We start from the raw sequence: 14,864 nt of genomic DNA, 5'->3' as shown, positions 1-14,864 counted from the left end.
TCACAAGAGCTGTCAATATTTAAAACAAAAGGAAAGCTTGACTCAACTCTTTTGTCAGATAAAGCTTACATCCGCAGCTCAATCCCTCCACCTCATCCCCCAGCCCTACCCCTTCCACAGATCTACCGACATCCCTGTCCTCTTCTGTTGTTGTGCTTGGGTGCTTCCCTCTCTCCCCCTCTTGTCTCCCGCTCCCTTCATTGCATGTTTTATGTATATGTGCATGTTTTCATGTTCAATGTATTAGCTCTTACACGAGCCTCGATTCTGTACAAAAAAAAAAAGAATAGCTGAGTAAGAATGGCCGAGAGAAAGCTTTGAAGCAAGAATGGCTGAGTAAGAATGGCCTAGGGAAATTTTTGAAGCAAGAATGGCTGGGTAAGAATGTCCTGGGTAAGAATGGCCTCGAGAAAGATTTGAAACAAGAATGCCTGGGTAAGAATGTGCTCAAGAAAGCTTTGAAGTGGATTGGCTGGTTAAGAATGGCCTAGAGAAAGCTTTGAAACAAGAATGGCTTGGTAAGAATGTCCTAGAGAAAGCTTTGAAACAAGAATGCCTGCGTAAGAATGTCCAAGAGAAAGCTTTGAAACAAGAATGGCTGGGTAAGAATGTTCAAGAGAAGGCTTTGAAACAAGAATGCCTGGGTAAGAATGTCCTAGAGAAAGCTTTGAAGCAAGAATGGCTGGGTAAGAATGTCCTCGAGAAAGCTTTGAAGCAAGAATGGCTGTGTAAGAATGTCCTAGTGAAAGCTTTGAAACAAGAATGGCTGGGTAAGAATGTCCTCGAGAAACAAGAATGCCTGGGTAAGAATGTCCTAGTGAAAGCTTTGAAACAAGAATGGCTGGGTAAGAATGTCCTAGTGAAAGCTTTGAAACAAGAATGGCTGGGTAAGAATGTCCTAGAGAAAGCTTTGAAACAAGAATGGCTGGGTAAGAATGTCCTCGAGAAAGCTTTGAAGCAAGAATGCCTGGGTAAGAATGTCCTCGTGAAAGCTTTGAAACAAGAATGCCTGGGTAAGAATGTCCTCGTGAAACTTTGAAACAAGAATGCCTGGGTAAGAATGTCCCAGTGAAAGCTTTGAAACAAGAATGCCTGGGTAAGAATGTCCTAGAGAAAGCTTTGAAGCAACAATGGCTGGGTAAGAATGACCTAGAGAAAGATTTGAAGCAAGAATGGCTGGGTAAGAATGTCCTCGAGAAAGCTTTGAAACAAGAATGGCTTGGTAAGAATGTCCTAGAGAAAGCTTTGAAACAAGAATGCCTGCGTAAGAATGTCCAAGAGAAAGCTTTGAAACAAGAATGGCTGGGTAAGAATGTCCAAGAGAAAGCTTTGAAACAAGAATGGCTGGGTAAGAATGTCCAAGAGAAGGCTTTGAAACAAGAATGCCTGGGTAAGAATGTCCTAGAGAAAGCTTTGAAGCAAGAATGGCTGGGTAAGAATGTCCTCGAGAAAGCTTTGAAGCAAGAATGGCTGTGTAAGAATGTCCTAGTGAAAGCTTTGAAACAAGAATGGCTGGGTAAGAATGTCCTCGAGAAAGCTTTGAAACAAGAATGCCTGGGTAAGAATGTCCTAGTGAAAGCTTTGAAACAAGAATGGCTGGGTAAGAATGTCCTAGAGAAAGCTTTGAAACAAGAATGGCTGGGTAAGAATGACCTAGAGAAAGATTTGAAGCAAGAATGGCTGGGTAAGAATGACCTAGAGAAAGATTTGAAGCAAGAATGGCTGGGTAAGAATGTCCTCGAGAAAGCTTTGAAGCAAGAATGGCTGGGTAAGAATGTCCTCGAGAAAGCTTTGAAAGAAGAATGCCTGGGTAAGAATGTCCTTGAGAAAGCTTTGAAACAAGAATGCCTGGGTAAGAATGTCCTCGAGAAAGCTTTGAAACAAGAATGCCTGGGTAAGAATGTCCTCGTGAAAACTTTGACGCAAGAATGCCTGGGTAAGAATGGCCTCGAGAAAGAATTGAAACAAGAATGCCTGGGTAAGAATGTCCTCAAGAAAGCTTTCAAACAAGATTGGCTTGGTAAGAATGTCCGAGAGAAAGCTTTGAAACAAGAATGCCTGGGTAAGAATGTCCAAGAGAAAGCTTTGAAACAAGAATGGCTGGGTAAGAATGTCCAAGAGAAAGCTTTGAAACAAGAATGGCTGGGTAAGAATGTCCAAGAGAAGGCTTTGAAACAAGAATGCCTGGGTAAGAATGTCCTAGAGAAAGCTTTGAAGCAAGAATGGCTGGGTAAGAATGTCCTCGAGAAAGCTTTGAAGCAAGAATGGCTGTGTAAGAATGTCCTAGTGAAAGCTTTGAAACAAGAATGGCTGGGTAAGAATGTCCTCGAGAAAGCTTTGAAACAAGAATGCCTGGGTAAGAATGTCCTAGAGAAAGCTTTGAAACAAGAATGGCTGGGTAAGAATGTCCTCGAGAAAGCTTTGAAGCAAGAATGGCTGGGTAAGAATGTCCTCGAGAAAGCTTTGAAGCAAGAATGCCTGGGGAAGAATGTCCTCGTGAAAGCTTTGAAACAAGAATGCCTGGGTAAGAATGTCCTCGTGAAAGCTTTGAAACAAGAATGCCTGGGTAAGAATGTCCTCGTGAAAGCTTTGAAACAAGAATGGCTGGGTAAGAATGTCCTAGAGAAAGCTTTGAAACAAGAATGGCTGGGTAAGAATGTCCTCGAGAAAGCTTTGAAGCAAGAATGCCTGGGGAAGAATGTCCTCGTGAAAGCTTTGAAACAAGAATGCCTGGGTAAGAATGTCCTCGTGAAAGCTTTGAAACAAGAATGCCTGGGTAAGAATGTCCGAGTGAAAGCTTTGAAACAAGAATGCCTGGGTAAGAATGTCCTCGAGAAAGCTTTGAAGCAAGAATGGCTGGGTAAGAATGTCCTCGAGAAAGCTTTGAAAGAAGAATGGCTGGGTAAGAATGTCCTCGTGAAAGCTTTGAAACCAGAATGGCTGTGTAAGAATGGCCTAGAGAAAGCTTTGAAACAAGAATGCCTGGGTAAGAATGTCCTCGTGAAAGCTTTGAAACAAGAATGCCTGGGTAAGAATGTCCTCGAGAAAGCTTTGAAACAAGAATGCCTGGGTAAGAATGTCCGAGTGAAAGCTTTGAAACAAGAATGCCTGGGTAAGAATGTCCGAGAGAAAGCTTTGAAGCAAGAATGCCTGGGTAAGAATGACCGAGAGAAAGATTTGAAGCAAGAATGGCTGGGTAAGAATGTCCTCGAGAAAGCTTTGAAACAAGAATGTCTGGGTAAGAATGTCCGAGTGAAAGCTTTGAAACAAGAATGCCTGGGTAAGAATGTCCTCGAGAAAGCTTTGAAACAAGAATGCCTGGGTAAGAATGTCCTCGTGAAAGCTTTGAAACAAGAATGCCTGGGTAAGAATGTCCTCGAGAAAGCTTTGAAGCAAGAATGGCTGGGTAAGAATGTCCTCGAGAAAGCTTTGAAGCAAGAATGGCTGGGTAAGAATGGCCTAGTGAAAGCTTTGAAGCAAGAATGGCTGGGTAAGAATGTCCTCGAGAAAGCTTTGAAACAATAATGGCTGGGTAAGAATGTCCTCGAGAAAGCTTTGAAACAAGAATGGCTGGGTAAGAATGTCCTCGAGAAAGCTTTGAAGCAAGAATGGCTGGGTAAGAATGTCCTCGGGAAAGATTTGAAATAAGAATGCCTGGGTAAGAATGTCCTCGAGAAAGCTTTGAAACAAGAATGCCTGGGTAAGAATGTCCTCGTGAAAGCTTTGACGCAAGAATGCCTGGGTAAGAATGGCCTCGAGAAAGATTTGAAACAAGAATGCCTGGGTAAGAATGTCCTCAAGAAAGCTTTGAAGCAAGAATGGCTGGTTAAGAATGGCCTAGAGAAAGCTTTGAAACAAGAATGGCTTGGTAAGAATGTCCTAGAGAAAGCTTTGAAACAAGAATGCCTGGGTAAGAATGTCCAAGAGAAAGCTTTGAAACAAGAATGGCTGGGTAAGAATGTCCAAGAGAAAGCTTTGAAACAAGAATGGCTGTGTAAGAATGTCCAAGAGAGGGCTTTGAAACAAGAATGCCTGGGTAAGAATGTCCTAGAGAAAGCTTTGAAGCAAGAATGGCTGGGTAAGAATGTCCTCGAGAAAGCTTTGAAACAAGAATGCCTGGGTAAGAATGTCCTAGTGAAAGCTTTGAAACAAGAATGGCTGGGTAAGAATGTCCTAGAGAAAGCTTTGAAACAAGAATGGCTGGGTAAGAATGTCCTCGAGAAAGCTTTGAAGCAAGAATGCCTGGGTAAGAATGTCCTCATGAAAGCTTTGAAACAAGAATGCCTGGGTAAGAATGTCCGAGTGAAAGCTTTGAAACAAGAATGCCTGGGTAAGAATGTCCTAGTGAAAGCTTTGAAACAAGAATGGCTGGGTAAGAATGTCCTCGAGAAAGCTTTGAAGCAAGAATGCCTGGGTAAGAATGTCCTCATGAAAGCTTTGAAACAAGAATGCCTGGGTAAGAATGACCTAGAGAAAGATTTGAAGCAAGAATGGCTGGGTAAGAATGTCCTCGAGAAAGCTTTGAAACAAGAATGTCTGGGTAAGAATGTCCAAGAGAAAGCTTTGAAACAAGAATGGCTGGGTAAGAATGTCCAAGAGAAAGCTTTGAAACAAGAATGGCTGGGTAAGAATGTCCAAGAGAAGGCTTTGAAACAAGAATGCCTGGGTAAGAATGTCCGAGAGAAAGCTTTGAAGCAAGAATGGCTGGGTAAGAATGTCCTCGAGAAAGCTTTGAAGCAAGAATGGCTGTGTAAGAATGTCCTAGTGAAAGATTTGAAACAAGAATGGCTGGGTAAGAATGTCCTCGAGAAAGCTTTGAAACAAGAATGCCTGGGTAAGAATGTCCAAGAGAAAGCTTTGAAACAAGAATGGCTGGGTAAGAATGTCCTCGAGAAAGCTTTGAAGCAAGAATGGCTGGGTAAGAATGTCCTCGAGAAAGCTTTGAAGCAAGAATGCCTGGGGAAGAATGTCCTCGTGAAAGCTTTGAAACAAGAATGCCTGGGTAAGAATGTCCTCGTGAAAGCTTTGAAACAAGAATGCCTGGGTAAGAATGTCCTCGTGAAAGCTTTGAAACAAGAATGGCTGGGTAAGAATGTCCTAGAGAAAGCTTTGAAACAAGAATGGCTGGGTAAGAATGTCCTCGAGAAAGCTTTGAAGCAAGAATGCCTGGGGAAGAATGTCCTCGTGAAAGCTTTGAAACAAGAATGCCTGGGTAAGAATGTCCTCGTGAAAGCTTTGAAACAAGAATGCCTGGGTAAGAATGTCCGAGTGAAAGCTTTGAAACAAGAATGCCTGGGTAAGAATGTCCTCGAGAAAGCTTTGAAGCAACAATGCCTGGGTAAGAATGACCTAGAGAAAGTTTTGAAGCAAGAATGGCTGGGTAAGAATGTCCTCGAGAAAGCTTTGAAACAAGAATGTCTGGGTAAGAATGTCCTCGTGAAAGCTTTGAAATAAGAATGCCTGGGTAAGAATGTCCTAGAGAAAGTTTTGAAGCAAGAATGGCTGGGTAAGAATGTCCTCGAGAAAGCTTTGAAACAAGAATGCCTGGGTAAGAATGTCCTCGAGAAAGCTTTGAAGCAAGAATGGCTGGGTAAGAATGTCCTCGAGAAAGCTTTGAAAGAAGAATGCCTGGGTAAGAATGTCCTCGTGAAAGCTTTGAAACCAGAATGGCTGTGTAAGAATGGCCTAGAGAAAGCTTTGAAACAAGAATGGCTGGGTAAGAATGTCCTCTAGAAAGCTTTGAAACAAGAATGCCTGGGTAAGAATGTCCTAGTGAAAGCTTTGAAACCAGAATGGCTGGGTAAGAATGGCCTAGAGAAAGCTTTGAAGCAAGAATGCCTGGGTAAGAATGTCCTCGAGAAAGCTTTCAAACAAGAATGGCTGGTTAAGAATGTCCTCGAGAAAGCTTTGAAGCAAGAATGCCTGGGTAAGAATGTCCTCGTGAAAGAGTTGAAACAAGAATGCCTGGGTAAGAATGTCCGAGTGAAAGCTTTGAAACAAGAATGCCTGGGTAAGAATGTCCGAGAGAAAGCTTTGAAGCAAGAATGCCTGGGTAAGAATGACCGAGAGAAAGATTTGAAGCAAGAATGGCTGGGTCAGAATGTCCTCGAGAAAGCTTTGAAACAAGAATGTCTGGGTAAGAATGTCCGAGTGAAAGCTTTGAAACAAGAATGCCTGGGTAAGAATGGCCTAGAGAAAGCTTTGAAACAAGAATGCCTGGGTAATAATGTCCTCGTGAAAGCTTTGAAACAAGAATGCCTGGGTAAGAATGTCCTCGAGAAAGCTTTGAAGCAAGAATGGCTGGGTAAGAATGTCCTCGAGAAAGCTTTGAAGCAAGAATGACTGGGTAAGAATGGCCTAGTGAAAGCTTTGAAGCAAGAATGGCTGGGTAAGAATGTCCTCGAGAAAGCTTTGAAACAATAATGGCTGGGTAAGAATGTCCTCGAGAAAGCTTTGAAACAAGAATGGCTGGGTAAGAATGTCCTCGAGAAAGCTTTGAAGCAAGAATGGCTGGGTAAGAATGTCCTCGGGAAAGATTTGAAATAAGAATGCCTGGGTAAGAATGTCCTCGAGAAAGCTTTGAAACAAGAATGCCTGGGTAAGAATGTCCTCGAGAAAGCTTTGAAACAAGAATGCCTGGGTAAGAATGTCCTCGTGAAAGCTTTGACGCAAGAATGCCTGGGTAAGAATGGCCTCGAGAAAGATTTGAAACAAGAATGCCTGGGTAAGAATGTCCTCAAGAAAGCTTTGAAGCAAGAATGGCTGGTTAAGAATGGCCTCGAGAAAGCTTTGAAACAAGAATGGCTTGGTAAGAATGTCCTAGAGAAAGCTTTGAAACAAGAATGCCTGGGTAAGAATGTCCAAGAGAAAGCTTTGAAACAAGAATGGCTGGGTAATAATGTCCAAGAGAAAGCTTTGAAACAAGAATGGCTGTGTAAGAATGTCCAAGAGAGGGCTTTGAAACAAGAATGCCTGGGTAAGAATGTCCTAGAGAAAGCTTTGAAGCAAGAATGGCTGGGTAAGAATGTCCTCGAGAAAGCTTTGAAACAAGAATGCCTGGGTAAGAATGTCCTAGTGAAAGCTTTGAAACAAGAATGGCTGGGTAAGAATGTCCTAGAGAAAGCTTTGAAACAAGAATGGCTGGGTAAGAATGTCCTCGAGAGAGCTTTGAAGCAAGAATGCCTGGGTAAGAATGTCCTCATGAAAGCTTTGAAACAAGAATGCCTGGGTAAGAATGTCCTAGTGAAAGCTTTGAAACAAGAATGCCTGGGTAAGAATGTCCTAGTGAAAGCTTTGAAACAAGAATGCCTGGGTAAGAATGTCCTAGAGAAAGCTTTGAAGCATGAATGCCTGGGTAAGAATGACCTAGAGAAAGATTTGAAGCAAGAATGGCTGGGTAAGAATGATCTCGAGAAAGCTTTGAAACAAGAATGTCTGGGTAAGAATGTCCTCGTGAAAGCTTTGAAACAAGAATGCCTGGGTAAGAATGTCCTAGAGAAAGTTTTGAAGCAAGAATGGCTTGGTAAGAATGTCCTCGAGAAAGCTTTGAAACAAGAATGCCTGGGTAAGAATGTCCTCGAGAAAGCTTTGAAGCAAGAATGGCTGGGTAAGAATGTCCTCGAGAAAGCTTTGAAACAAGAATGCCTGGGTAAGAATGTCCTAGTGAAAGCTTTGAAACCAGAATGGCTGGGTAAGAATGGCCTAGAGAAAGCTTTGAAGCAAGAATGCCTGGGTAAGAATGTCCTCGAGAAAGCTTTCAAACAAGAATGGCTGGGTAAGAATGTCCTCGTGAAAGCTTTGAAACAAGAATGCCTGGGTAAGACTGTCCTAGTGAAAGCTTTGAAACAAGAATGGCTGGGTAAGAATGTCCTCGTGAAAGCTTTGAAACAAGAATGCCTGGGTAAGAATGTCCTAGAGAAAGCTTTAAAACAAGAATGGCTGGGTAAGAATGTCCTCGAGAAAGCTTTGAAACAAGAATGTCTGGGTCAGAATGTCCTAGTGAAAGCTTTGAAACAAGAATGCCTGGGTAAGAATGACCGAGAGAAAGATTTGAAGCAAGAATGGCTGGGTAAGAATGTCCTCGAGAAAGCTTTGAAACAAGAATGTCTGGGTAAGAATGTCCTAGTGAAAGCTTTGAAACAAGAATGCCTGGGTAAGAATGTGCTCGAGAAAGCTTTGAAACAAGAATGCCTGGGTAAGAATGTCCTCGTGAAAGCTTTGAAACAAGAATGGCTGAGTAAGAATGTCCTAGAGAAAGTTTTGAAGCAAGAATGGCTGGGATAGTCTTATGTTACTTTACAATACATATATAACCCCACTTATCCAATGCTAATGGTGTGATAATTTATCCTCTACTTTAATGAAATGGGAAAAAAAAATTATTATCATTATTATTTTAAAAAATTCTTGCTTGTTTTATTGAATTTTTTTTAGCAAAGTGTAATGAACTAAAACTCTCCTACTCTTGGCCACACAGCAGGTTCTGCCATTCTGCAACAGCCTAGAGTTATTACACCAAGTGTCGCTGACATCATCTGACAAGCATCAGGTTAGCAGAGACGAGTGCAGTGCTGGGTCTTCAGAAGAGTCAGCTCGTGAGAGCGACGGCCACTCCGATGGTCGATCGGTGCTCATCCGTAGGAACAATGTGAAGAACAAGGTGAGCAGAATGCATGATCATCTTTACAATTATATTTACACTTTTGGAGTGGAAAGCTCCAACTCTCAACGAGTGTTATACAATATACTCTTATTTGTGTCAACTTGAAAACTATCATGCATTCCTTATGGTATGAAATATTGATGGGTGACCATTTAATCGGTGACAGCACATATGAAGTTGAAGAATTGATAAAGATTGATTGTTTAGTAAAAAAAAGTTATCTCGAGAAATACCTGTTTATTCCATGTAAATTGCTGCATATTTTTCATGACAAGCCATGGATTTACTGATGGTCCCTCTTGGCTGCGGCAGCGCAAAAGCCGATGATGCATGGAAGCAGATTCATGCTTCTCCCAAGCTTACTCTTCTTCCCTCAAACTTCATCGTCTCTTGCGTTCTCCCTTTCTCTCCAACACCTGTTCAATACCTTTTACAGCACCTGTCCTCTTCCTCTGTCTTTCCTTCTCTCAATTTTTTCTCAATTTAAACGTTTTCGCAGCTACAATGGATATATAACATTGTCTGCTCTACATTGTATTTTTCTCTTCATTCCTTCTTCTCTCTCATCAACTTGTTTGACTGTTTTTTAAATTTAATTCGTTGATCTCTTTGTGTCGTATGCCAGTTGTTTTTACCTACACCACCTAAAGTGCGTAGATGTTATGTTTTCACCACTGTCTGTTTGTCGGTCAGTTTGTCTGTGAACAGGATATCTCAAAAAGTTGTCGACAGAATCGGTCAAAGTTTGGTGGACAGGTTTTTACTATGTGATGACGAAGAAATGAATACATTTTGGTGAAGATCTGGCTGCGGATCCGGCTAATGAAATTTTTAAAAGTTATTCTTCCTCATTGATTGATGGGGCTAAAAAGGATATATATATATATATATATATAATTTCTCAATTTAATTTCGGATAGGGATATATATATAGCACGATATCTCGAAAAGTTATGGACGAGTTATGACAAAACTTGGTGGACCAGTTGGGTGTATGACAAAGACAAATTGATTCCATTTTGGTGAAGATCCAGAACCAAATATGAGAATTTAATTAAATTATTAATAAGTGATTCTTCACCATTGAGAGAGAGATAGGGCTAAAACCGATATGTAGCATGATATTTAAAAAACAGGTGGAAGGATTTGGACGAAACAAGGTTCATGAGTTATTTAGGTGACAAGAACAAGCCGATTAGATTTTGTTTCAGGTCAGAACCCAGATCCGGCCTATCAGTGGGATACAAAACGTAAATGTTCAGCCTGGTGGAGGTGTGCTCTCTACCTAGTGCCGTCGGTAGTCTGAGTTTGTTTGTTTGTTTGATGTCTATGCACTCCGGATTCGCTAGTTGCAAGGAATGAGTTGAAAACTGGAGGTTGTTCTCAGCATGTGCACAGCATGACTTTAGGCAGTACAAACAAACAAATTTCCTTATGTCAGTGTTTCCTTATACATTTCCTTGCATCGTCATATGTTGATAGTAATATTTTACATGTCTCATGTGCCCCACATTTTTACGATTCCATACTGTTGAGGTATATAAAGTGAAGCATTTATGGTGGTTGTCTTTTGTTGTAGAGACTTGCAATGCATAGGAAGAGTGGACAGGACAATACTTTCTCTTCTTCCAGCCACAATATGGGTGAGATTGTGTGGTTGTGCTTGTCAATGGCAGGCACTGGAGTCGTTGTATTTTATCCACTATTATAACTTTACACAAATGCTCTCTGTCAGAAGCCTTAAAGAGGCTCATGACAAATTGTGGTAAATGCGTGCAAGGAATTATGATGATATGAGTAGGCCATGGACCCAATAGCCAAATTGTATTGATTCATTGCACACCAATGGGGGCAAATTTTTAAGGTTATAATTTGGTTCAAAACATCATTAGAAATAGTAATCCACATGGTGTTTTTAATTATTGTTGCAATTTTTATTGAAAATGGAATAAAAAGAGATAATGTACCTTGATGGTTAATTTATGTGATAAGTGCACCACATTATGAGACATTACTTATTCCAATGCACTTGGTAAGCTTTAAACTTGGTAACAACACAACAACAACATGCATTTTAAGGCCATGTTCCCTGCTAGAGCGGGGGTTAGCCTTGCGGTCCCCATGACAATCTTCTCCATTTTGCCCTATTTTCTGCATCTCTCCTTGTTAACCCCCTTGCCCGCATTTCTTCTTCCACCATCTTTAGCCAAGTCTTTCTCGGTCTTCCCCGTCCTCTACTTCCTTCTACATTAACTTCCATCACTCTTCTCAACCAGTCACTTTCCTCCTTCCTCAACACATGACCAAACCATCTCAACCTGTTCCTCTTCACAGCATCAATCACAGGCAATATTAATACAGGCAATACAGGCAATTCCAGGCAAATTTAAACTTGGTAAGCAGTAGTTGTATAACTAACGATTTAATTATTTCAAAACAATAATAATTCACTTTGTTTAAAAATCATTTGCAGGTCCATTAAAGGGGTGGACCAAGAAATGTGGGAGCAGGGGTTAGAATTATTGGAATCTACAAGGACCATACTAGCCCAATGTGCACACATTAATTACTGTGACCATTTTAACAAAGTTTGCAGGTGCTTTTTTATTACTTTGTTGGACACTTATTCCTTTGATTGTTGTATGGACATTTTTAAAACGGGTACCACATGCGTATAATGTGTTATACATTAAGCATTGAGAAATAAATATTAAAGTGTCTAAAACACTTTTTATTCCTTATTTAGTATTTCCATTGTATTAATGTAAGGGATAAAAAGCAAAGGATCAATCATTTATCAAGTAGTGTAGTATAACATGTGATATTTTGAGCTAAATATTTTGAATAATTTACATGCAGAAGTAAACATGTACCTGTATCGTCCATGCACCCTGTTATGTCACATATTTTGCCATTATCCATAGCTTTATTGATTATTGATTGACTATTTTGATATTTAACAACTACGTTTGTGCACATTTAGGTTCAATTGCATCAATGAAGATGAATATGAAAAAAATTCAAACGATATTCCCCATGGCTAGTCCGTCATATGTATGAAGTTTCACATCGATCTGTTAAGCGGTTCTGGTGAAGAAGATTTTTTACTTTTTCATTTTCAATCCAATATGGCCTCCAGATCACATGAGTGATGATGTCATAAGTATAATTCTTCATTCACATCGAGTTACAGATCAGATTTGATTTTTCGGATAGGGATTTTGATTCAACCAATTATGGCTGGAATACCACTTCAGCAATGACATCTTCGGTATCACCCATGACAAATGGATGACAATTCAATTTTTTTTCGTTCAATGGTTTTGGAGAAGAAGATGCCCATTTTTCCCTGTAATCCGATATGGCTGCCATGCCATGTGACTTATTACATCAGAGTTATCAATAAAATATTGTCGTGTCCCCAGGAATTAAAACCCCTGGGTGACGGATGGCCAACCGAGCTTTAACACCCGAGGCGTTCGCCCAACCTATGGTGGTGCCTTTTACACACGTGAGGGTGGAGGGTGACGAGGCTTACCTACATGGGCTTCACTTGGGCGTCCTCGCACCCACGACAATTAAACAAGACAGACGGGAAATTAAAATTCAATAAACAATAGGTTTAATAAAATAAATGCCAGGATAACAGAACTGTCCTGTAACTAAAATTCCTAAATTGAGACGTCTCCAGACGGACTCATGAAACAGACACAGGGATAAATAAATGAAAGTAAAAAAAAGTGTGTGGTGCGTTTTGTCTGCGTAGTACTCAGCTTTGAGTGGCCCTCGAACCCTGTCGGCCCTCGAACATGTCCCCGAGTCGTTGCGCGGGAAACGCATGCCTTGGCGCGAAGTCGCATTCCCCCACCAGCCGCTGCCATGAAGCGAACAGGCCCACGCTCCACAAAGCGCCGTGGTCTTTCAAGCGCACACGCCACGGAACACCGCCGTCACGAAGCCTGCACCACCGGGATCAGAGAGAAGGATGCATCCGCCTATCCCTGCAGCCAGGAACAGAGAGAGCGCGCGAATGCCACTGCCTACACCAAGCCCACCACGAGAGAGAGAGAAGTGCGTGACCGCTTGCGATCAAAGCCAGGACCAAGAGAACGAAGATGGCGGTCCTCTCCCTTTTTCTCCCTCGTGCTGGACGTCATGTGCACGCCAATCAAAGAGCGCCACCTGCTCACCTCATCCAATCGTCCTTCAGGCGTGGCCTCACAGTCACTCTCCACGCCCATCGAGATGATTCGCTGGGTGGTGTCGTAGTGGTCGAATGTCCGGATCCGGTTGGAGGTTATTTGGTATATTTAGTATAGGTGCGGAATGCATGGCTGGTGTTGCATGTGTCATCAGGAACAAAAGGAAAACCACAGAGGCAATTTCCATACAGATAATTATTCCTTATACCCTAACTAATTATCATAGCTCCACCCCTCACATGGAGAAAAATATACAACCTTACGTGACATTAGGCCTGACTTAAGTACATGAAGGTGGCCACATGACATACGGAGCACACTACCCTATACAATCCCACCTGGCCGAAGGTATTTCATGAGCTACCCCCATAAACGTAAGAATATTATTCATGGGGGTGATGGATTCAGGACACAAGGCCTCAAGCAAAGTATCAATGCTTGTTCGGTAATGTACTCAATACATTAAAATCGCACAAGGAAAAAAAATGTGTTCAGTTGGCGCAAGCTACTTGATGTCACCTCACAGGTTGGCAATGAAAGGAGGTGGCCTGGATCCACTTTGACCCCGATAAAACCCCTTAGACCCCGCATTTTTTTAATGCCGTGAACAAACTTTAGTCGCAACAAAATAAATATCATTTGTGCCAAATTTGGTCGCATTCCCATCAGCTGTTTCGGAGAAGAAGTTTCAAGTGTTTACGGAGGGACAGACTGATGGACTGACAGACTGACTGACGGATGGACAGACGGACGGACGGCCAACGTGCCATCGCATAAGCTCCCCTGAACTTCGTTCCAGGTGAGCTAAAAAGGCACCTGCAAACTTTGTTACAATGGTCACAGTAATTAATTTGTGCACATTGGGCTGGTATGTTCCTGGTAGATTCCAATAATTCCAACCCCCGCTCCCACATTTCTTGGCTCCACCCCTAAAATAGACCCGCAAATGATTTTTAATAAAGTGAATTATTATTGTTTTGAATTAATTTATTTCTTAATAGTATAATTCCTGCCCTTAGAACATGTTGTTTTTTTGTACACTAAGTCGAGGCAAATATAAGCACTAACACATAGAACATATAATAAAGGGAGCGGGAGATAAGAGAGGGAGAGAGGGAAGCACAACAACAGTAGAGAACAGGGACATCGGGAGATCTGTGGAAGGGAGAGGGCTGGGGCGGTGGACATGGGATAAACAAGATGGACACGACAAGGACTTTCAGGAAAGAAAGCGGAATTTGAAGAAGGTGGTTATGGGGTGGATTAACTGGGGTAGAAAAGATCATGGTTTTGGATGGGGGAAGATAAGAGATGGTGGTGAACAGATGTTTTAAAGACCTGGACGGAGGAGTGGGATTGAAGAGAGTGAGGGAGTTTGTTCCAGAGGCGGGAGAAAAGAGTAATGGAGTGAAGGTGAGCAGAGAGTCTAGATTTTGGGAGTTTAACCGGAAAAGGGTTGCTGGCAGATCACGTGCGTCCTGCAGGAATATTTGGGGGACAGAGCGCAGATAGAGCAAGGGGAGCAAGGCCGGAGAGGAGTTGGTAGAAGACAGAAAGACCACCTACCTTCCTGTGGTGAGTGAGTGAAAGGGCCTCAGAATCAGCTTCATCGCGGGAGATTCCAATGATTCTGAAAGCTTTGGTTTCTACAGCGGGAAGCCGAGCTGGGTGTGAGGCAGGAGCACCAGCACATTGGGGAGAGCAGTATTCCATCAAGCTGAGGATGAAAGCCTTGTATGTGGTGAGGAGCTCAGGTATGCCAAGGAAGGACTTCGCACGATGGAGGATGCCCAGTTGGCGACTGGCTTTGGAGGCCAGATTGGAAATGTGGTTTTCCCAGGAAAGATCATGGCAGATAGTGAGACCCAAAAGCTTGAGTAACAGAACTTCTGACAGTGACATAACTGACAGAACATATTTTAAAGATTGATAAGTGCTTTTGAATGAGCAATGCCTCATAATGTGCTGCAGTTATCACATAAATTAACCGTCATGGTACA

General features: G+C 42.0%; 1 protein-coding gene across 1 annotated transcript in view; it reads left to right on the top strand.

Annotated features, from left to right (window-relative positions):
• CARD11 (caspase recruitment domain family member 11) overlaps positions 1-14,864 on the top strand; it is a 107,489-nt gene that overhangs the window by 41,803 nt on the left and 50,822 nt on the right. The window contains exons 10-11 of the mRNA XM_068125716.2: positions 8,477-8,659; positions 10,242-10,305. Of these exons, the coding sequence (XP_067981817.2) occupies positions 8,477-8,659; positions 10,242-10,305 (247 nt within the window). The remainder of the gene's footprint in view (positions 1-8,476; positions 8,660-10,241; positions 10,306-14,864) is intronic.

The sequence above is a fragment of the Myxine glutinosa genome, chromosome 10 (genome assembly GCF_964187855.1).
Source record: "Myxine glutinosa chromosome 10, kmMyxGlut1.1, whole genome shotgun sequence".
Taxonomy (NCBI): Eukaryota; Metazoa; Chordata; class Myxini; order Myxiniformes; family Myxinidae; genus Myxine; species Myxine glutinosa.
The sequence above is the reverse complement of the archived record's forward strand: the minus strand, read 5'-3'. Positions and strand labels throughout refer to the sequence as shown.